The 20069-nt window shown below is 43.9% G+C and overlaps 1 protein-coding gene across 1 annotated transcript in view; it reads right to left on the bottom strand.

Moving 5' to 3' along the window:
• Nucleotides 1-322: 322 nt before the first annotated feature.
• LOC135712557 (probable serine/threonine-protein kinase mkcC) overlaps nucleotides 323-20069 on the bottom strand; it is a 33388-nt gene continuing 13641 nt past the window's right edge. The window contains exons 2-4 of the mRNA XM_065235519.1: nucleotides 14585-15035; nucleotides 14188-14535; nucleotides 323-2694 (exon numbers count right to left, since the gene is read on the bottom strand). Coding sequence (XP_065091591.1) covers nucleotides 1698-2694; nucleotides 14188-14535; nucleotides 14585-15035 — 1796 coding nt within the window. The 3' untranslated portion in view covers nucleotides 323-1697. The remainder of the gene's footprint in view (nucleotides 2695-14187; nucleotides 14536-14584; nucleotides 15036-20069) is intronic.

Below are 20069 nucleotides of genomic sequence, written 5' to 3'. Positions count from 1 at the left end.
TATGAATGGAAAAGTAGGTACGAGCGTGAGCCAGAAAAAAAGGAGAATCAATTGTCTCTCAACCCTCACCACGTTCGGACGGGAAAATATAAAGTTAAAGAAAAGTGAACCGCGTGTTTTAATTGTTTGATTGACTTCACAGTTTACACACTTCTTGGAAGTTCCCACACACAAAGTGTAGGACACTTTCCCATATTCCTTACAGAGCATGTTCCCACAACCAAATCTGGGTCATGTCAATTCACAGCCAATCGACTATTTCCATACCACACAAGTGTTGCAATAAGCCAATGCACTTGTGTTCCCAGGCATCAAAGTGTCGATGCATAGTTGTTGTTCATGTGCACCAAAAGACAAACGGATTCGAATTTCGGAGCTTTCCATTTCTTTCCGACTCGATACTGACCAATACCAACAGCGCTTAGTTTACATAGTACACATATTGGCATTCGACCGTATACTTTACCGCCCTCTGATTCGTTGAAATGTAAATGGTTGTTCAAGATCCCCCACCAACTAGAATAAGCTTGAAGAAGTACTAGATTACAAAGGAGTTAGAGGATAAGATTGAAATTTAATAAAGATCATTATGCGTTCAACTATCAACCGAACTGGTTTTCTTCATGAAGAAAGAAACTATCAAAGAACCCATATCAACGTGTCACGGAAATGCGTCCCATATGCCGAAGTAGTGCTCCACCCGACCTACATTCAAAATAGAACTGCTATTAAAAGAAAATAAAAAGAGCAAATAGACGTCCAGGAGAACTCTTGTACTAACGCAACGTTTTGCGTCATCCAGTCACTTCATGTGCTTTGCATAATAGTTTTGAGAACATTAGAACGATACCTTATTCCGAATTATACTGGCTATATGCCTTCTTTGTAAGTCGAAGAGACATTGTCAAGTTTAATTTTTCTTTTCCATTCGACTCAACTGTGTATTTGATTTTTCGCTACTACACATTGGAGTAATAATATTCTACACTAACATTGGAAATACAATTTTCCCTGCTCTACTGTGGTGACGGTTGAATAAGTTTCCACTTCAACGACGATAGACATAAGGAATGCTTTTTAGATAATAGTTTTTTTGAATTTCGCAAAAAAAAAAATAACCTAAGCGGATTGTTGTCACGTTTACAAACTACTGAGTAAGTTTAACCTTTTTTGTTTGGTTTTAGTTTTCGATCATCGACAAAGTTTTAAAACATCTATTTACAAAACATCGAATCGACATTATCTTACTCTTTCATACTCTCTGACAGAACTGAAAGAACTAAACAGAATTTGTTGTTTCTTTCCCTCGCTTGTGTCGAGGGAAGTGAAATCACGTTTAAAAAACACAATAGAAATGCACTCACTTTTATTCAGTAAGGTACTACTAGGTATAAGAAACAAAATCGGAAATGATTGCTTATAGGAAAACAGTGAGCGAGAACTAGAATAGGTTAATTATCATAAATAGTGATCAAACACGCACGCATCCTTCGTTCATACATCCAACGCTTACGGTCTTACCTTAACTGCTGCACTCCAGCGTTGCCCCAGTTCATCAAAATCGGTGTGTTTGAGTCGCTAAAATCACATTTACATCAATCGTCAACGCTTGTAGCTCGGTGACCCGACGGTCGGTGGCATTGACAAAAGAAAGCATCACAATCCGAAGAGAAACGAGTCGCTTCTCATTGCCCTCTCTAGGACCTTATTCGCGTGGACCGCCGAAGGACTCTGCTGCTAGCTGCTTCCGGTTTCGGTTGTTCGTCCTGTTTCGTCGTCGTTGTCGTGGTTGCTGCCTGCAGCTTTGGCTTCTTGGCATTTGTCGTTGGAGGATTGGCGGATTTCGTTTCCACCTTCGGTGGAGTCCTCTTCCGGGAAGGCGCTTCCGAGCCAATGCTGGACGTTATGTTTCTTGGCGGTGGCGGGGGTGGCGGGGGTGGCGGAGCCATCAGTGCAGTCGGAACCACAGCTACCGATTTCCGCCGCAATGAGTATGCGCTGTTTTGCTTTCTAGCTACCGTTGGGGCTTCCTTGGGAAGGGGATCTACTAGCAGCATCGTGGCACCCCTTGTGCGATTGAGCTTCTTTTGGAGTTTTTGTGCGAATTCAAAGTCCCGCCGTTCCTGTTCGATCATTGCCTCCCGCCGTTGCTGATCGCTAACGATGAGATCTTTCAGTCGAGTCGACTCCCGATTCAGACTTCGTCGAGTTACCCTACTGTTACTGCTGCTGCTGTTGCTACTAGAAGAAATATCCTTCGGAGGATTGTCGTCTTTCACCTTTCCCTTCGGTTGAGGGGAAAACTTTAGCTTCCGCTTGCGTCGATTGGTACCGCCGGAAGTAGTACCGTTAGTCTTTTTGGTGGTTCCATTTCGTTTCTTCGCCCCCGACACCGTCGCCGACGCCGAAGAGGAACTGGATGGCGGTACAGCAGTCTTCTTTTTCTTATTCTTCTTTTTCGCGGTGGAAGTTTCCGTGGATTTTTGCTTCTTGGATTTCCCGTCCGTCTGGCTGACGGTGGCAGGTGGAGTGAAAAGGTGCACATTTACTACGGAGAATGCCGACCGGCGCGGAGTAGTTGGATCGATTGGCTTGAAGGGACTTTTGCTGGGACTGAAACACTCGGTCTTCGGTGGCAGCAGGCCGGTTTCCGGCCGTACGGAAGGAACTCGGACGACTGCCTTGGATGAAAAGCTGTAAATGGAAATGGATATCGAGTGAACTATGTTATTGGGTCGATGGTGTTCCCTCGCATGCGGTTGTAAGCTCATAAGGTTATAAACCCATTATCAACTACTCAATTCAGGGTTGGTAGTGGGTATGTGATATAACAGTAGTGACTTTAGGGACTAAAATAACGAACAGTGACATTTATTAATCATATATGGTTTCAGTCTTCTGTTTATTGCGACTGCCACATCGATATTTTTTTTATAAACTCAAAACCCCAACAAATGTTTGTCTGTGGTTTAAGGATCCCATAAATTAAAAATAATAAGTATGAATTGAATAAACAAGAGCACGGTCCAATTCTAACCAGCATTTCTGCACTCCTTTCTCTACCTCGATTTTGATTAAACAAACAATTTACTAAGTTAATACTAGATGCAGATCGCAAAATTGAGGCACAGAGACAAATTTTCAAAGTCGCGCATTTAGACAAATTTTGACAATTTTAGGACAGTAAATTTTAAAGATCTAAAGAGAGTTTTTGTTTCTATAATCAGTTGCTGATCTAGACTCCAACCCCTAGTGGTTTCTTTTGTCCTGATCACGAGCGTTCATCTTTCCACTTAGGAACCATCCAGCTACTGGACAGTTATAGTACCGCAATTCTGTCACAAATCAATGGCCTGTTGAAAGAAAACAGCCGCACCCTGGATCTCTCTTTTGTGAGTGCTTGTGATACAGCTCCTTTCCTCTCCACGGCAGCCGAACATTGAGTGAAGGAAGTGCATCATGACCCTGCTTTAGTTATCGTGATCGAAAATAATATTGTCCATGATTTCATCAGCCTCCAAACGCTGTGTCATATGACTTCCGTAGAGCTGACCATCGCAGTATCGTCCATGTGCTGTCTAACCTAGATTGGGAGGATATTCTAGATCCTGTAGACGTCAACATTACTGCACAAACCTCACGTCTTGGCATATGTCATTGATAGGCACGATTACAAAAAGATCTTCGCTCGTTGAAAAGAACTAAGAAGGTTGCTCTCAGAAGATTTACTAAATTCCGCTGAAATGCTACTACGTCAGACTCAACCACGAGTATAAGCGGTTAAGTCGTCTCTGTTTTCAACGCTATCAAAGGAGGATTCAACGGCGGCTAGAAGCACACTAGAAATCCTTCTGGAACTTGGTAAATGAGCAACGTAGGCAAGTTGGCTTACCCTCTTCCACGATTTTTAATGGTGAAACTGCTGGCAATCAACAAGACATTTGCAACCTGTTCTCAGCCAAATTTGCTAGTGTGTTTGAAGACGAGCAACTCTCCGCTAATCTCATTACTTCCGTGGCCAGTAATGTTCCTTTGGTCAACCAAACGCTTAGCGTTGTCGACGCCACTACAGATACGATTTCTAGAGCAGCATCTAAACTTAAGATTTCAGCTAAGGCTGAACCCGATGGTGTTCCGGCGATTATTCTTAAAATCGAATATTCCAGCTCTCTCTTTCCAGCGGCATCTTTCCGTCTTGTTGGTGGAAGACTGCGGATATGTTTCCTGTTCATAAAAAGGGAAGCAAACGCGACGTGAACAACTATCGCTGAGTGCTGCATCTAAACTGTTTGAATTGCTTGTCATAGAGTCCCTAAATGCGCATTGCAAGCAATATCTAAGTATAGATCAACACGGATTCATAACTGGGCCTAACGTCTTACATCACAGACAGTTTGATTGCTCAGACCCAAACGGACGTTAAATACACAGATCTTACGGCAGCCTTCGATAAGCTGAACTACGAAATTGCGATCGCTAAGCTTGATAGGCTAGGGATCGGTGGAAATCTTTTTTAGATGGCTTCGTTCATACCTCATGGAACGTCAACTGACTTGTCGCTCAGCAAGTTTTTGCGCAAAGTCCGGTATACCTCAGGGTAGCCATCTAGGACCATTGGTATTTCGCCTTGTTGGTGTAGTAGGCAATCAGCCGTCGCTTTTCCGTGTTACGTTGTTGGGAAGCCCTCCCTGGCAACGACCCGTTACCTGTTTGTGAAAATTAATAACTGTTCATTCCACAATCGCACTTCGTCTAGTACAGACGTTTAAATAAACTTGTCCCCGTTTTTTTCATGTTAAACCGTATACGTCGTTTGGAGTCTCCCGTTTGTCCCTTCAAGAGGTTATGGGCACCACCGCGAAGGACGTTTCGTGCAACATCCCGTTGCTGCGTGGAAGTGGAGTTATCGAGTGCGCCTGTTCCTGGAAGCCAAAGGCGTCGCGGATGTGCTGACCGAGGTGGCTCCAACGGAACAAGCTGCAAAGAAGAAGTTTGAAGAAACGGACCGGATCTCCTAGGCGTTGCTGGTGGGTTGCCTGTCGGACGAATGCCTCGAGATCGTTCGAGAGAGGGCGACCACGAAGGAGATGTGGGTCAGTCTGGAAGCGGCTTATGCGAAGAAGTCTGTCGCGAGCCAAACGTTAGTATGGAAGCAGTTGGCTCGTTTGCGGATGAAGGAAGGGGACATGAGGACGCATCTACTTGAATTCGACGGGCTCGTGAGAAAATTGAAGACAGCCGGAGCAACTCTGGCGGAAAGTGATCGATCCCCTAGTCACGGCCCTGGAGAACGTCGCGGAAGAAGACCTGAATTTGGACCTCGTCAAGCAGCGTCTATTGGCTGAAGAAAGGAAGCGATCCGACCGGCAGGGCGATTCAGTTGAAGACAAGTCGGCAGCGTTCTCGGGTGACTCAAAGATCCCAAAAGAAGTCCCAGAAATTCCTCGGTAAGTGCCACAAATGCGGGCGTCGCGGCCACATGAAAAAGGATTGTCGCCAGCGTGAAGCCAATTCAGCGAAAAAGGATGCCATGAGTTTCATGGCCGATGCAAACATTGCGGAAAAGCGGCCTGGACGAATCCTTTTCAAGCTTGATTCCGGGTGCAGTGACCACCTGGTTGGTGACAAGTTCGTTTTTGCTGCCCTGAAGAAGATGACCAGTCGCGTGGAGATCAAGGTCGCCAAGGAAGGAGAAGCTATGCTTACTGAACAGATTGGCGAAATCAACGTGACCAGCAACAAAGGTGTACAATTCAATCTGAAGAATGTGCTCTACGTTCCAGAACTACGTGAAAACCTGATATCCGTCAGGAAGATGGGCAATGCTGGGATCGATGTCTTGTTCTCTGGAAACGTAGCAGTTCTGAAGAAAAGTGGTAAGTTACTGGCCACTGGACACCTTCGAGGCAGCCTGTACGAGATTGAGCTGTCGTTGGAGGAAGTTGAAGCGAACCATTGCGAAGTATCGATTGGAAACCTGTGGCATCGTCGACTGGGGCATATCGGCCAACGCGGATTGAAGACCATGGCCCGGAAAGGAATGCTGAAAGGTATGAATGCGTGACACCTGCGTGCAAGCCAAGCAATACCGAGAACCGTTCAACAAAACGCAAGCAAAACGCAAACGCATTCTGATGTTTGCGGACCGATCGATCCGCCGGCATGGGATGGTTCTCGTTACATAGTCAGTTTCATCGATGACCATACTCATTTCTCGATGAAATTTCAGGAATTCGAAGCAAAGGTCACGGCTATGCTGGGAAAGTCCATTTCAAGAATGACGGTGGATCAGGGACGAGAGTACTGTTCCACAAATCAGATGCAGTTCTACAAGAGAAAAGGGATACAGCTAGAGACAACGGTTGCGTACACGCCCCAGCAGAATGATGTACCTTGGTTGAAAAAGTCCGTTCCGTGCTCATCCAATCCTATGTGCCGAAGCAGCTGTGGTCCGAAGCAGCCCTCGCCTGCGTTTACTTGATGAACCGAAGCCCAACAAGTGCGTTGCCCTCTGGTGTTACCCCGGCTGAGATGTGGTTCGGTATCAGACCGGATCTGGACGAACTTCGTGTGTTTGGCTGCAAGAGTTTCGTGTGGATTCGGAAGCAGCAAAGGCGTAAGTTGGATGCGAAGAGCAAGGAGATGGTCATGGTTGGGTACGCTCCGAGCGCTACCGCGTGGTGGACCCGGTGGCTCGAAAGCTTACGATTGCTCGAGACGTCAAGTTTGATGAGTCGTCCTTCCTGTACGCTGTGATGCAGCAAGAAGACGATGTCCCATTGACCGTCCACTTCCCGTTCGAGCAAGAGGGGGAACGTAGCCAGCCGGCCCCCACAGATGAATTTCGTGAAGCCAATGATGAACCTGAAATCAATCGAATTGAAGCAGAACCCGACGATGATCTTAAAGAACCGGTTGAAGAACCAGAAAATGCGCTCCCTTCGCCCACAGAAAGACGCAAAATTCCTAGTGAATTGTCGTCAAGGCATAGCAAACGGAAGCGCAGGCTCCCCGGCAAGTTATTTGATTACTTTATCGGTTATAGAGCTATTTCTGGCGAATTGATTTCCGCAGTTATACCCGAATCGTTTGATGAACTGCCCCAGCGTGCTGACCGAAATGGTACGAAATGAGTTACGTTCCATGGAGGAGAAAAAGGTCTGGCGTCTTACGAGTTGTCCGAAGGGAGTGAAGCCTCTGAAATCGAAATGGGTGTTTCGGCTGAAGGACGAGTCGGCCGGCAATGCGGTCAAACATAAGGCGAGACTGGTGGTGAAAGGATTCCTGCAAAAGGCTGGAGTCGATTACGAGGAGACATTCGCTCCTGTTGCAAAACTGGCCACCATCAGGACGGTTCTCGCGGTCGGAGTGCAACAGTGTTTCCACTTCCATCAAATGGACGTCAAGACGGCGTTTTTGCACAGCGACCTGAAAGAGGAATTGTACATGGCGGTTCCCGACGGTGTTGCAGCGTTCCCTAATACAATGTACCATTTACTCAAGTCCCTGTACGGCCTCAAGCAATCCCAAAGGTGCTGGAACGAAAAGTTCAACGATCGGTTGCTGAGTTTGGGGTTTCGTCGATCGCTGCACGACTACTGCCTCTACGTGCGGGTGGTACCAGGAGACGAAATTTATATCATTCTGTATGTGGACCATTTGCTCATCGCTGGGAGGAAGATTGAAACGATTGTGAATCTGAAGAAAGCCCTGAGTTCGACGTTCAAGATGACGGACTGCGGTGAGATCAGTAATTTCCTAGGTATGAAACTAGAATACGACCGTGCGACGAATTCCATGAAACTCTCTCAAGAAACGAATATCGAAACAATATTGATACGCTTTAAGATGACGGATTGTAACCCGACCAAGACGCCTATGGAGAAGAACCTGGTTGTTTCCCCTGATGTTGAGTCAACCCAAGAACCGTACCGTGAGCTGCAGGGCATAATTATGTACGTAATTCTGTGCACCAGGCCTGATTTGTGTTTCCCCGGCGGATTCCTGGGCCGTTACCAACAGAACCCAACAGTTAACCATTGCCAATGCCTCAAGCGTGTAGTACGGTATTTGAAAGGGACGAAAACGAAGCACCTGAAGTTTGTGCGCGACGAATCAGCGGAAGCGTTGGTCGGATATGCTGACGCCGACTGGGCATCGGATGCGGAAGACAGGAAGTCAGTCAGCGGGTACCTGTTCACGGTATTCGGTAATCCTGTATCGTGGTCGAGCAAAAAGCAGGTTACCGTTGCTACATCCTCGAGTGAAGCGGAGTATGTGTCGCTGAGTTCTGCTGTTTCGGAAGCGATCTGGTTGTCCGGAGTGATGGAAGATCTGTAATTGAAGCGGCTGCGGATCCGGTCGTAATATTTGAGGACAATCAAGGAGCGATAGGTATGGTGGAGAATTGTGAAAGCAAGAGAAGCAAGCATATAGATATCAAGCACCACTTCATCCGGGACCACATTGCGAATGGACGTGTAGCGGTGAAGTATATCAGTACCGAGAAGCAACTGGCGGATTTGACGCGGTGCGCATGGAGAAGCTGTGCCAAGGCCTTGGAATGGCCGATTGAGAGGGGGTGTTGGTGTAGTAGGCAATCAGCCGTCGCTTTTCCCTGTTACGTTGTTGGGAAGCCCTCCCTGGCAACGACCCGTTACCTGTTTGTGAAAATTAATAACTGTTCATTCCACAATCGCACTTCGTCTAGTACAGACGTTTAAATAAACTTGTCCCCGTTTTTTCTTGTTAAACCGTATACTTCGTTTTGAGTCTCCCGTTTGTCCCTTCAAGACTCCTTTACCTCGACGACGTTCACCATGTTATCACAGGGCCACGATTCCCGTTTGCAGACGATCTGAAAGTCTTTCTGTGCATCCGCTCACTCGCCGACTGCCGTTCTCTCCTAAATCAGATTGACATCTTTGCTGACTGGTGTAGTCTAAACCGACTGGCGGTCAACCCAGCTAAGTGTACACTCATTACTTTCGCACGCAAGAAACACCCGATCATTTTCAACTACAAACTACTAGGCACGACTATCGAACGGGTGCATTGCGTGAAAGACTTAGGCGTGTTTCTGGACCCAAAGCTTATTCTTACTAATAATCCGACGCACAATAGAAGCTCCATGTTCCTCCAGTCCACTCGTGCCGATTGCTGCCAGCGCTCAGCATAGTTGCCCTGAACCTGTGGCTGGATATGGATCCGGAGTCTTCCAGCTAAGCTTCTAAAGGCAAGTACAATCAATATATTAACCATTCACTGCCTTATGTCGATCAAATTTTCAGCAATTTGGACTATGTTAGTCATTATGATGATGCCTCTGTAACTACCAATCCTGGAAACCCGAAACGCACCGTAGGAAGCCCCATGGAAGCCCCCAATCCCCGTCTCAGTCCTGCCATCAGCAGCCTTCGCTCGTCATAGTCGTTCCGGACCTGCTGTCGAATATGGAGAAGGAGTCTTCCAACCCACCCACTGGCGAATATTTAATCCGATTCGATGATGATCAGCTATTGCCTGATGTATCTGGGATTTCCAGGGAGAATAGTCGTTCGATTCCATGCCGTAAGCAGGACGTCTTTTCTACCAAAAAGCCGATTGAATGAATTCTGATGTTGAAGAGTACCGCCTAGCTGTATCGGATCGTTGCTGCGATGTAATTGTCCTATGCAAAACGTGGATCGATTATCGAATGCTTTACAGTCAAATCTTCGGTCCGGAACACGAGGTCTTTCGTAGCGATCGGAATCCTAACAACAGACGTAAATCTACTGGTGAAGGTGTCCTTGTAACTGTCCGTGGCTGGTTGGAGCCAAAGGCCATCGAGAACGCTACATGGAACAATGTGGAGCAGGTTTGGACAGCCATCAATCTGGGTGATCGCACACTATTCCTATGCGCTCTGTACATTCAACCTGATCGAGTCCGGGACAATGAACTCATCGATACTCACTGTCGGTCAGTTTCCACAGTTATCGAAAGTGCCACTCCAGTTGATGAGATATTCATTTTTGGTGATTTCAATCTGCCAGGCGTTTCGTGAAGTCCATCTCAAAACGGATTCCTGTACCCAGATCCTGATAGCTCTAGTTTTCACGCAGGAGCTATTAGCCTTCTCGACAACTACAGCTCAGCAACGCTTTCTCAAATTAACCATGGAGTTAACGAAAATAATCGTAGTCTGGACATCTGCTTCGAGAGCACTTAGAATAGGGCTCCATTAATTTACTCGGTTCCTTGTGCACTAACTAAGCTAGTTCAGCATTACCCTCCTCTAATTGTCACTGTTGAAAACAAACTCGTGTGTGATTTCGACGATTATCCTGCTGCAGTTTCTTATGACTTCCGTAAAGCTGACCACCGTAGCATCATAGATATATTTTTTTTTTGTTAATTACTTTATTTGTACAGGCTCAATCGATGTTGCATTTATCCTGCTAGCCAGAAGAGCGGACTACCCTACGGGCATCCCAGAGTCTAAATCATTCTCCTATCTGATTCCCTTGTGCTTATGCGACTAACAGATTTTGGGTTTGCTTAATGGCTAAATACGTCTACTCACGCACACGGACCCATGACTCGTTGCTGTTTCGGCTACGTCATCGACCGACCAAGAATGTCGCCCGATCAAGCATCCCGTCGACGCACGTTCACTTGTCGGCCTGCTCCTACTGGCACCGGCCAAGTCTTCCTGCCGCACGTGAGTGCTTCCTGGCTACGCCGTCCGTGCGGCCACGCGAAGTTGGCGCTTGCCTATGGAACCCAATGAGCACTCTGCTTCCGTCAAATCACCGCCTTGGCGAGCAGTTGACTCCCTGCTTCGGCGATGTTGGCCGACGACGTCTGCGGGCCCTTGAAACGCGTCTCTACCTGAGAATGCTGCAATAAGACCCCTTATTCTTTGTGTCCGTGTTGCCTTTCTGGTTGTGACCACCAAGCAAGGCTGCTAGCCGGCGATCTAACACGGCTAATGTCGGTCGTATGATTTCGTCCAGTGACGATGCTTTGGTGCGTTCGGATCAAACTGCTTCCACACGTGTGCGCTTCGAGTCCGTTCTTGGCGTGTTCGGCTGTCGTGCAATTCCTCCAAGTGCGGTTGGTAGAACGCCGATAGTTTGACTTCGTCCGGTGACGGTACTTCCGCTTGCCTCTGTGGAACGGGTTGCCACCACCCTCGTTGCAATCCGAGTCACCGGTCGTTTTTCCTCTGGCCGAACTGCTCTTAAAAGCAAGGTTGACTGTGTCGTGTGATTTCCAACGTTTGGCCTAGTCCCTTGACTGTTCTTTCGCTCGTTCCTACGGAACGTGTTGCTTCCCCGTAAGCCGAAATCCAAAACGCCAGACTAGCTCTTCTACGAGTATGGCTGCTGGTCAACTTCCCGTCACTTTTCACAAAGCACACCAAGCGCGTGAATCCAGCGTACACTGGAGAATAAGAATGACGAAGCAAAATCATCCGATCTCGCTGCTGCCCTTGCTCGCTTTTGTCTGTTTGATGCGTCCGTGTGAGTGCAATCTTTTCGCTCTCTCGTTGCGTTCGTTTGCAGCGTCGCCTTGCAAAAGGCCTTTTGCGGTGGAGTATTTTGACTAGGCGGTTTTTCGATGCGTGCGACGAGCGTACTGATGACAAAATTGTACTAATTCTTCGGCACTTAAAGCTAATGTTTCTTTGGTTTGTTAATTTAACTGAACAAGGGCAAGAAATAAGCTGAATTTGTTTACATCGTAACATCGAATAAGCAACATTGTATTGTATAGCATGTTATGGGAGAACATCCTTGATCCAAGGTTGCAAAGACTCATTTCAGCTAAAATAATGTTTATCGGAATAATAAAACCAAAAGATGGTATGATGGCATGTTTTACTTGTAACTTACAAGAAGAGGTTACAAAGTATGCGTTGGAAACATAAAACCTGTAAATTTTGCTTTCTATGAGTCACAATCAGCGATTTGCTGATCGCTGAGTGAGTGAGTGAGTGAGTGAGTGAGTTTGTGAAAAATCGCTGATTGTGACTCTCATGAAGTGACATAAACAGGTTTAATATGTCAAACACATTCTTTGCAACCTCTTCTTGTATCCTACTAATTCAAAATTTGATCATGGTATCTAATTATTTCATAATTTAGAAAAACATTGTTTTAGCTGAAATGAGTCTTTGCAACCTTGCCTTGATCCTGATGAACTCACCACAAAGTGCCTCACCTTCCTTGTCAGACGAGAGAGCTACGTAAGCTGAAGTCAATCAAGAGAGCAGCATTGAGGAAATTTACGATATATTGCACGCTTCCTCTGAAACTTCATTATGTGAGGCCATAGGCGTAGCCAGATAGGGGCAGGGGGGGCGACTGCCCCCCCCCTAAACTCGGCAACACAAAGGCTTTCGAGGAAATGGCGTTCGGTGAAATGGCATTCGGCCAAATTTTCCATGGTAATTTTTTTTTCGCCCCTCCCTAGCTCGAAACCTGGCTACGCCCTTGTGTGAGGCTGAATCACATGTACCCGCAAGTCAGTCGTGTATGCTTTTCAAGTTTCCAACGAGACATCCAGCGCAAACTTAAGCTACACCCGCAATCCTTTTGGAAGTACGTGAACGAGCAACGCTCAAGATATATGCCGCATTTTTTTCCGAGTAGGCCGCGACTCTGCTTAAGTGATCGTTCAATCCTGGACCTGATGGAGTTCCATCTGTATTTTTGAAGAGACATTTTGCTAGCTTGTTAATTCCGCATCATCGTCTGTTCCGCATGTCTCTCTCCAGTGGAATATTTCCAGCCTGCTGTGGATAACTATCGAGGAATTACATCGTTAAGTGGTGCTTCCAAGCTATTCGAGCTAGTGATTATGAAACCGTTGCAGTCCCATTGCAAGCAGTCTGCTGTGTCTCACATCGTATATTACCGAAAGCATGTCAGATTGGGTTCAAATGGACGTTATTTATTCAGACCTATCCACAGCATTCGAAAAGTTGAACCATGCTATTGCGATTGCTAAACTCGGCAGGCTCGGTGTATGCGGTATAGGAGATTGCAGATCAGCTAGCATCTTCGCCGCATCAGGTATCCCTCAGGGAAGTCATCTGGGACCGTTGATTGTTATACTGTACTTCAACGACGTTCATCTGGTCATCGAAGCTCTTCGGTTATCATATGTAGATGACCTCAAAATCTTCCTACGAATCCGCTCGATCGCTGACGGTCACTTTCTTCAACGTCAGTGGCATGACAATCGAATGCGTGAATCAGGTGAAGCACTGTGATCTTGGATTAGCAGCTATCATTCAAGCAACACATTGCATTTGTTGTCGATAAGGCGTCTAGAACTTTAGGGTTCCATTTTCAGGATAGCTAAAAACTTCACAGACATCTACTGTCTAAAATCTCTCTATTGTTCGCTTGTTCGATCGACGCTTGAGTATTGTTCGGCGGTTTGAAACCCACACTAAAACAACGGTGCCGAGAAAATCGAATCTGTTCAACGTCGCTTTCTTCGTTTAGCGCTACGTAGATTGCCTTGGAATGATCCGTTTCGATTACCCAGTTATGAAAGCCGTCGTCAAATTATCGCCCTAGAACATCTCCGGACTAAAAGGGACACACGCAGAATCCTAACCGTGGTCGATATCCTGTAGGGAAGGACAGATTGTGAGGCTATCCTGAGGCAAATTGACCTGAATGTTCAACCCCGACCGTTTCGTAACAACCTTATGCTTAGAATGCCTCTACGTCGCACAAATTATGGAGCATACGGGGCGATTTGCAGACTACAGAGTTGCATCTGTCTTCAACTTTCATCTCACCCGTGATGCACTTTGTCGAAAGTTTTCTTAAATCTTTTAATATTGTTGAACTTCTTAACGGAATCCTTTTATGAAGAGCTTTTTGAGTGTGTTGATTTATTTAATTTTAATTTCGTTATAATTGCTTTTGATAGATACGCGTATTGCGTCTACTACTTGCAGACTTCATCAGTGCCAAGACCTTAACTCAACACCACTGCATGAAGTCTGCCAGTAGTAGACGAAATATGCGTATCTGTCAAAAGACAAGCAATTATAACGGAATTAAAAGGAACCGCACTTGTTCAATTCAATTTAAGGACAGTAGGTACCCGATGAAATACAAATTCGTTTGGTTCCGGTGGTAGTTACAACCGAACCCCGTAATGCTCGCTGCTACTTACCAACTCTTAGGCGTGGTGGCAATGATGGGCTTGAAATGGTTCAGCTCAGACCGCAAACTGTCCCCATCGTCGTCGTCATCGTCCACGGCTTGACTAGATGTTCGCCGGTGCAGTTTGGTCGGTTTGACGCACAGTTCGCTCTTGTTGAGCTCGGCCATCGTGAAAACCTTCTTCACCGCCCCACTGCTGCTGCTACCCACCGTGGCCGCTTTCCCAGCTTGGTTCGAACTTTGTGCCTTATTCTGCTGTTTGGCGGCCGATTTGATTAGACTATACCGGCTTGATGCCGACGAGATGCACGACGAAGAAGCTGCCGAAGCGGACGACGTAGACGAGATGGATATGACACTGGAAAGGAAACGTTAGATTTTGCATACCTCAAACTGACCCATCTTACCTTCCATTGGACTGGGACTTGGTAGTCTCCGGACGACTAGGGTGCACATTGCTACTGCTGCTGATCACACTATTCTGGTTTGGCTGCTGCGGTTGCTGCGGTGGATGATTGCCTTTCTGATTGTTACCGGACTGCTGCGGAAAGGACGATCCGGACGGACCGGCCTCTTCGTCATCGTCCACCTCGTGGATGGCATCGGTTTTGGCGGTTGTTGGCTGCCGTTTCTTCTCCGGTTCCGGAGTGCTCGTTGTGGAGGAAATCGACAGGTGGTCACTGCTGTCGACCAAATCGATGATGCCTTCCTGTTTGTAGAGATTGATAATGTACTTCTCGGATGCAGCCAGTTCCTTCTTCTTCTCCTCGATCAGCTCCTTCCGGTACCGCTGCAGTTCGGTTTCGTACTCTTTGCGGATTTCGCCCGGTTCGCTCAGGTGGATCACGCTTTCGGTTTCTGGAGGGAAGAGAACGTATAGGGAACATGTAACATGACTGACAGAAATTTTAGATAATCTGGAACTTGATTTGGCATCGATTGAGGTAGGTGGAGCGAAATGAGGGTGTCTCTGATATTTCTTGATTTTCCAGTAATGTTCAAACAATTTCCAGTTGCAGTGTCTACATGGTTTTGTCAACACGATCTCATCAGCTACTACTTTGCTCAGATAGGGAAAATGTCTCTAATGTTGGTCTATGTATCTAAGATTTGGCCCATCGCTAAAAATCTGCTATTTATCAATTTTATCTAGATGAACGCGTTATTGGAACGTTACTAATGGAAATTTTTGGTTGCTATTGAAAATTTAGTCGATTGCTGAATTTATGTATGGAACCCAAATTAGGCCGACATCTTGCTTAATCGTTTAAAATTGTCAACAAGTTTGCTCCATGATATGAGAAGAGATCCTTGGCATGGCGATTTTCTCACCCTTAGAAGCAGTGTCGAAAATATTCACCAACACTCACTATGACTCGCGAACTTTTACCTTGTTGAACTTCGTGAAATATCGTGAACTTTTTCAACCCGGCTTCTAAACCGACTTCTAAGTTATCTAAGTAAGAACTCAACGCTAGGGGCAGAAAATCAACCAGTTCTCCTACATCTTACATATGAAACACTTGTCTTTAATCCCTTGAGCACAATTTGAGACCCAGCTCCGCAAGAAAATTATTCCGGTTAATACGCTTAACCAAACGCTAATTTGTGGCCAGATTCCTATGGTTGGAGTTCGTAAAAACATCGCTTTCACCTTTCACTGAGAGGCTAATTTTTCGAGCTAATCAGATTTACAATGAAGACCTAGAATACTCAATAAATCCACACTATGCTGTAATGGCAATGCTTGTCAACGTTTCTTTGAATCATATTTCAATCATAAAAGTGCTACTCCAAGCATCAAAGACAAAAATCCACCCAAGCAAGACCATTATCCTAAATTTTTATTTAATTTATTCTCTAAACTAATCAAGGTTGTTTAGAACACAATAAGGAACAGGAACAACAAGTGTTCAGAAAATAAAAAGCATCTTCTTCTCTTAAATTTTCACAATTCTTGAATTTACTCAAAAGTGTTCCAATGCGCCCAAAGGATCTAAGTCAGACACAATTAGGTGTAACATCTTGGAGGTTAAATTTTGCAACAACTAACAATGTTTAGTGTCTACGGAAATTGATTTTTATCAACCCTCAGGAATGTGTCAATACCCAGCTGAATTTATATTAGGCGCAAAATCATCAAAATACCCTTTTATTTGAGTAATTCTTGCTCAAATTGCAAAAATGCAACATCAAGCATTGAGCAACCACAAATTCACAACTCTATTTAAAATTTGAAATGAACAACCATCTTCAAACTACACCGAGTAATCAAGTTGTGTGAAACTAGCAAAGTTTGTCATACTTCTGTCATACCTGTGATTAAGAAATATTTCCCTGAATTTGAATGAAATTCTCTGAGATTCCCTGTTTTCCAGGTCCAAAAATGAATTCCAGGTTTTTTTCAGGCAGTCGAAACCCTGGAAATTGATATCAAGCTGAACAGTGCATTAGGTCCTAAGTAACATTTATCGCCTTTCTCTTTCTTTAATAACTTGGGTACAGAACCGTTTCTTCGTCTAAGCCCTGCTTAACTCTTTACCATTCTTGCATTTACTCAAAGGCCCTCAAGGAATTTATTTTTGTTAGACACAGCTGGATCGAGCACACGCATCAATCTACTCGAAGGTTAAATTGTGTCAGATGCAATTAGGTTTAATGCTGCGGATAGACTTGCATGACAAACTATGAACAGGACCATTATTTGTATAATAAATTATGAGCACATCCATGGTCACACTTGTATAGTTTTTCTATAGTACCCATACTTATTTTACTCAGAGGGAGAGATAGGCGGAGAAAACAAAATACAATTCGGCAGCAGGGATTTGTTCCTAAATTATCTTGCAACCCTTGCTAGAAGCTAGCATTTCAAATGACTTTTATTTTTGATTCGATTTACGTGCAAAATAATAATTGATTGCATCGCAATATTTTGCACATTTCTTGGGGCCATTCATTAACCAACGAAGATCAATTAATCAATAGAGTTAGAATATTGTTTTTGGTTCCAAAAACTAGTTGAATTTAAGAAGCACACAAAACATAAAGGTGATTGAATTTCTGTTCGATTGCAATACTCTCAAATGTATTCTAGTAAGAATAAAAAATCCTCGTAAAAATTCTAATTGGAATGTTCGATTAGCTCAGATTTTGACAGTTCATTTGGCTCAAAATATTCTCTCCGCCCATCTCTCCCTCTGAGTATTTCTAATAATTATTATACAAATAATGCCCATACTCATGGTTTGCCATCCAAGTGTATCCGCGGCATAAAATCTATTAAGAGGCGCACATACCCATTAGCAGCTTAAATTTGGCAACAACTAACATCGTCTAGCGTCTACACGGCCTATGAGATCAACCCAAATTTGAGTACAGTTTACTCATAATCGCAAAAAGTGCAGGAGCTCAGTGAATTTGCCTCATGTTTTCCGATGAAAAACCTCCAGAACCGGCCGAGTCTAGTAGTAGTACCAATAGACTGAGTGAATCCAATCTTTACTTTTCTCATATTCGGGATTTATTTTCCTGGAAAAACCTGCAAAAGCATGAGACAAATTTACTCATCGCTGAGCTCCTGCACTTTTTGCGATTATGAGTGAACTGAACTCAAATTTGGGTGATCTCATTGGCCGTGTAGATGCTAGACGTTGTTAGTTGTTGCAAAATTTAAGCTACTAATGGGTATGTGCGTCTCTTAATAGATGAGTTCCTGCACTTTTTGCGATTTATGAGTAAACTAAACTCAAATTTTGATCGTTCTCATTGGCCGTGTATGGAAATGGCTTTTTATCTCAGTTCAACCATCTCAGGAATGTGGTGCTGAATTTATATTAGGCTCAAAATCATCGAAATACCCTTTTATTTCAGTATTTTTTGCTCAGTCGACTCCCTGCATAAGATTAAGCCCTTGTGACCAATAGGAGGGGACTTTGAGAAGATTACGACATCTTAGAATACCATATGCCGAGCATGAAAAACAAACCCAAATCCCGGGCTCAGGGCTGGTAGTGCTGGTGCGATAATAGTAGCGACTTTAGTGACTAAAATTACGGAAATAGTGACCAAATAGTGACCTTTAAATAATAAATAAGTAACCAATAGTGAAATTTATATGATAACTCCGAAACTCAAATAAGGTTTAATATTGTAATAAACAGTTTTTGTCATGAAACTTAAAATCACATTTCATCAATTCCTCTAATTATATCGAAACTCTCAACAGAAGCTCCTATGAAGAGCACTTGAAGTGATTTGAATAATTTCCATTTGATTACGTTATACATAGCAATTTCCAGATTTTCCCGGACTTTTTTTGTAATGTTACTGGTTGAGCGTTACATAAATTTCTGCTATTGTAAATTCAGTTCGTATTCTCCTCAGAATTTCCATGGTATTGCCTCAGAATTCTCAAAACAAAAATCCATCTCAGAATACCCTTGACACTCTTCGAAGAATTCCTTTGAGATTCAACCCTCAAAAGCCGACTCCATTGAAATTCTTCTCGGAATTTATTTGGAACTCTTTAGAGTTCTCTTGAAAGTATCCTCAGAAATCATTCCATAATTCTTTTATAGCTATCCGCAGAGATCATCTTTGAAGTTCGCGGGATTCACATGGAATTCTCATCAGAGCTTTCTTAAACAATGTCAGAACTAGTTTTGAATTCTTATTAGAATTGAACACATAATCCTCATCCAATCATTATAGAATTCTCTCAATTATATTGGAATTATTTCCAGTATTGTTTCGGATCTGAATTTGGCATCTTTAATAATTTTAAACAATAATCAAAAGCAACGCTCGTATGTGTCAGTCTCAGGGCTGGGTTTTTCACTTAAGCCTTCAACCAGGTTTAACTATATGGATAAATCTGGTTAAAGATTTCAGCGGATGTGAAGAAATCGGCCCTAAGAGCACTTAATTTTACATGAGACTTTCGTAGTCTGTACTTTGGTATTCTTCTCTGAAATGTCTAGGTGTCATTCCAAGAATTCATTTAAAATTGTCTTAAGCTGTCATTTGATTTTTTTTTTAAGTTCTTGATAGTTCTTCAAAGACTTCTGAAAATCTAGGACAGACAAATACCCCTGAAAAGTTTCCTAGATTTTGGATATAGCAGGTATATTTTCAACGATTTTTTATCGAAATTGAAAGCATTTCCCAGTAGATATGCTGGTGTTTCAAAGGTTCTTGAATTTTTGCGGTTCACTGGTCATCCTGGTTAAAATTGTTAATTTTTCAACAGATATGCATATTTTGTCATAACTACTGTAGACTTCCTTAGTGCCAAGTACTCAATTTAAAAATAGTGTTGATATTTTTCCATTTCACTCTATTTTAGTTGTGAAAAAGTGACTTTAGTGACTTTTTGGTGTGAAAAGTGACTTTTTAGTGACTGACTTCAAAATAGTGACAAAGTCACTAAAAAGTGACCTGCTACCAGCCCTGCGGCTGGACAAAGTTTCAAGATCCATGGATAAACAAACCTATTTGATATGCCAGACATTGACATATTTTCAACATTCTATATTACTCACATGTTCTGAACATTTAGATTCAGATTAAATTGTTTTAAATCAATAATATTTTAAGTAAAGTATAATGAACACATAAGCTTAAATCAACACTGACCATTTAAAGCTGAATCTCATGTGCTAACACCATATCAATGGAATTTTCGTTGATTTCAGTAGCCGACAAAGTTTTGGCAATGTAAGAATCGAGCACATTCTCGCAATATTTTATTCACTGTTTGATATGTTTGCTATTTCAAAACCACTACAATTTAACTAGGATCCCCCATATCGATCAAAAGTTAAGCTACTCAAAAATGAGTAAACTCAGTTGGGAGTGACAAGTTGACCGGACTCCAATCGATGTTGTTCA

Source organism: Ochlerotatus camptorhynchus, unplaced genomic scaffold (genome assembly GCF_037179485.1).
Source record: "Ochlerotatus camptorhynchus isolate MF236.1 unplaced genomic scaffold, CSIRO-AGI_Acam_v1.1 ptg000493l, whole genome shotgun sequence".
In the NCBI taxonomy this organism is placed as follows: domain Eukaryota; kingdom Metazoa; phylum Arthropoda; class Insecta; order Diptera; family Culicidae; genus Ochlerotatus; species Ochlerotatus camptorhynchus.
This window is presented reverse-complemented; position numbering and strand designations above follow the sequence as displayed.